At 59.4% G+C, this 3,174-nt stretch overlaps 1 protein-coding gene across 1 annotated transcript in view; it reads right to left on the reverse strand.

The window, feature by feature from the left end:
• Nucleotides 1-1,284: 1,284 nt before the first annotated feature.
• The window catches only part of PKD1 (polycystin 1, transient receptor potential channel interacting), a gene marked incomplete at its 5' end in the record, with an annotated part of 57,232 nt that continues 55,342 nt past the window's right edge, over nt 1,285-3,174 (reverse strand). The window contains 3 exons of the mRNA XM_035895950.1: nt 1,285-1,911; nt 2,326-2,640; nt 2,963-3,097. Coding sequence (XP_035751843.1) covers nt 1,285-1,911; nt 2,326-2,640; nt 2,963-3,097 — 1,077 coding nt within the window. The remainder of the gene's footprint in view (nt 1,912-2,325; nt 2,641-2,962; nt 3,098-3,174) is intronic.

A 3,174-nucleotide genomic window follows, 5' to 3' on the forward strand; every position in this document is an offset into this window, starting at 1 on the left:
ACCCCCGCGGGGAAAGAAGCTGCCGGGAGGCGGCGGCAGGGCAGCCTCAGGCTGGGGCTGCACTCGCTTCATCAGCGCGTGCCCATTTCAGTTTATGATTCAAACAAACAAAAAATACTGCTTTTGTGATATATTATCCCGTTCTTGTTAGATCGCATGTCATTGTTAGCTGAGGAAAGCGTTGTTTAAAGTGCTGGGCAGTACATACGAACAAGTAAACCAAAAAAAAAAAAAAAAACCAAAACCATATACTTAGGTCAATACATTCCTTGGATTAGAAAAGCCAAGCGGCCAGCAGCGCCCGCACCCTGTGGGCCACCGTGGCGGGGGTGAGCGCTGGCGGGCAGGGGTGGGTGGGGGACCGCAGCGAAGCCAGCACCTTGGCAACCCCATGCTCCAAGAGGGCTGAAGGCAGCCCGAGGTCTCCGCACCCCTGGGGCTGAGCTGCTGCTCGTTCCCCCCTCCCAGCCTGGCCAGGGAGCGGGGCTGGCAGCTCACTGCCGCTCGCAATGTCATTTGTTTTAAATATTGGATTTCTTTAAATAAAAATAATAGTATCAACTTCTGGAGGATAAAAGTAGCCAATACTGGAAATTAACTGATCTGGGTGTAGATAGCATTTATCTATATCTATATATATTTATGCTTAAAAAAAAAAAAAAAAAGGGTTAAATATCTTCTTGAAACCTGTAGCTTTCCTCCACAGTGTGCCTGGTCGACAAAATTCCAAGACTCAGTTCAAACCTTCGAGGCCTGGGGCTCCCCTCTCCCCCTTTCCATCCGGCACAGCCAGCAGGGAAGGGAGGTGAGCTTGGTACCGGTCACCCTGTGCCAGTCCCCAGTAAAGTGTCCTTGTGACAGTCGCCATCTGCAGGCTGCTTGCAGATGGGGCCATTTAACGAACGAGATGACTTTTTAATACTGCCCTACCCTAAGGGGGATGTTCTGCATGCTGCCCATACCCCACGCAGCCTTCCCCAGCTGTCCCGAGGGAAAGGCTCAGCCTTCTCCACTGAACCCTCAAACCTGGAAACCACCAGCAGGGACGTCAGCCCCTCCGATGGGTACAGTCGGCTCCGTGGAGGACGGGGGCTGCACGAGCCACCCTGCAGGCAGCAGCCCCGTGCGCCCCGGCAGGTCCAGCCGCCGCCGCGGGAGCTTTCAGAAGCGGCAGCTCCTGAGGGTCCAGGTCTGCACGGCAGGCACAGCCCACCCTTCGCAAACCCCTTCCCAGGCGCTCTCTGCCCTCTGAGGGCATTGCTCCCCGCGATTCTCAGCACACCATTACTTGACTGTGGGGTGCACCCTGTTCTTGGCCCGGAGGGGCCGTTTCTTCTTCACCACCGGAGCTACGGCGGCATAGGGTTTGTGTGGGGGCAGCACAGAAGCCGCCACGCTGATGCCTCTGCTAGCTCGAAGAAGCCGGCTGGGCACAGAGCCCTGGCTGCCTGGTGGGGCAGCAGGAGACTGGGGGGACAGCAGGGCGTCCCGCAGGGGCAGCGGGTCCGCGTCGGAGGAGATCTCGGGCAAGGGCCCCTGCTCTGTGCTGCCCACACAGTACCTGCTCAGGACGTCCTCCGACATCTGGGTGTCCCTCCTCCTGGAGCGGCGGCTCTGAGAGCCCTCCAGCTGGTGCTCGATGCGGTACACGTCCTCCGTCACCTGGTTGACCCGGTCAAATTGGGCGAGCAGCATCTCAAAGAGGGAAAGGAGGCGCTGGATGTCAGCATCCACTTCCAGGCTATCCCGGGTGCTCAGCACGAGGCTCAGCCCGTCCAGCTGGCTGGAGGAGGTGGAGGCCCTGGAGCTGTCAGAGGCTGCGCTGGGAGTGGGGCCCCGGAAGGACTTGGAGTCACTGGAGTCTCGGGACGGCAGCGGCTCCATCCCCTCAAACCTCACCTTGTGCCGGAACTGGAAGAGAAGAGGGGAGCAGGGGGCAGAGTTATTTTGGGAACTGCTAAGTGGGAACGCTGTGCTACGGCAGTGTCCCACTCCAAACAGCCCCAGGGCTGCTCCCAGCCATTCCTGGTGGGCCCAGCCACGGCACAGACAGATCCCAGATCAAAGTCATGTGGAACTGTGGGACTGAGAACTGGCGGCAGATGCCCCTACACCACCCCACCACTAACCCAGCTCTGGGGCCTCCAGGAGTGGTCACTGCTCCGTCCCTCCCCCTGCCAGAGGAACCTGACTGTGAACAGCAGTGGGAAGTAGCCAGAGGCAAAGGAAGGCGAAGGATGGTGGACGTTAATCCTCTGCAAATGTCTGCAGCCTACTGCCTGCCTCCAGGCCCCTTCTCCACGGCGTCTCCCAGGCTGCACTCACCTCCTTGGCTTTGCTGAAGCCCATCCACATTTTCAGCCTGCGCACGAAGAGCTCCACCATCTCGTAGTCCTGGGGCTCGAAGGCGGGGCGGTACAGCTCAAAGTGCATCTCCCGGTAGCTGTAGATAAGCACCACGGTGAAGAGCCTCAGCACGATCCACACCTCCAGGATGATGTAGCTGGTGCAGAACAGGTAGTAGAGGCCCGAGGACTCAGGCAGGCAGGGGCGGAGGCTCACACTGCCCCGCAGCATGGCAAAGAGCAGCAGGAGGCTGCTGCTGACACTGCGGAAGGACTCCGAGGAGGAGGAGAAGAGCTGCACAGGGGACATTGGAGGCATAATGAGAAGGCATCAGTGGCAAAACGTCCCCCTGACCCCCAATACTCACTACCCCAGCTAAGAAAGCACGAGCCCTAGAGGAGCAGCCCAGGAATCAGCCGTGACAGGGACAGGCCACAGACACAGCCCCCGGCCCGTGGCAGATGAGCACCCAGCACAGGCTGGGCACTGGAGCACCCATGGGGCCCGCTGGGCTCTGCTCACAGCTGTGGTGTGGTGAGGGATGAGGGACAAGACGGGCAGCCCTTGTTGACAGCCAGCCACCCTGCAAGGCAAGGCGGGGGCAGCAGGTAGTTACCAGGAAGCCGAGCTGAGCATAGGCCAGGATGAGGACGGCGAACGCCAGCCCCGCAGCCAGCAGCTCCTTTGCAGACTTCTGAAAGGTTTTCCCGAACACAGACCACTGCCTGACGAAGCGCAGCTGCTGGGCAGCCTAGGACCAAGAGAGAGGATGGCGTTACAAGATGGGCCCATAGCAGAGGCTGTGGTGAGATCCTTCCAGCCCAGGAA

This window comes from Egretta garzetta, unplaced genomic scaffold (genome assembly GCF_000687185.1).
Source record: "Egretta garzetta isolate BGI_Z169 unplaced genomic scaffold, ASM68718v1 scaffold426, whole genome shotgun sequence".
Lineage (NCBI taxonomy): Eukaryota > Metazoa > Chordata > Aves > Pelecaniformes > Ardeidae > Egretta > Egretta garzetta.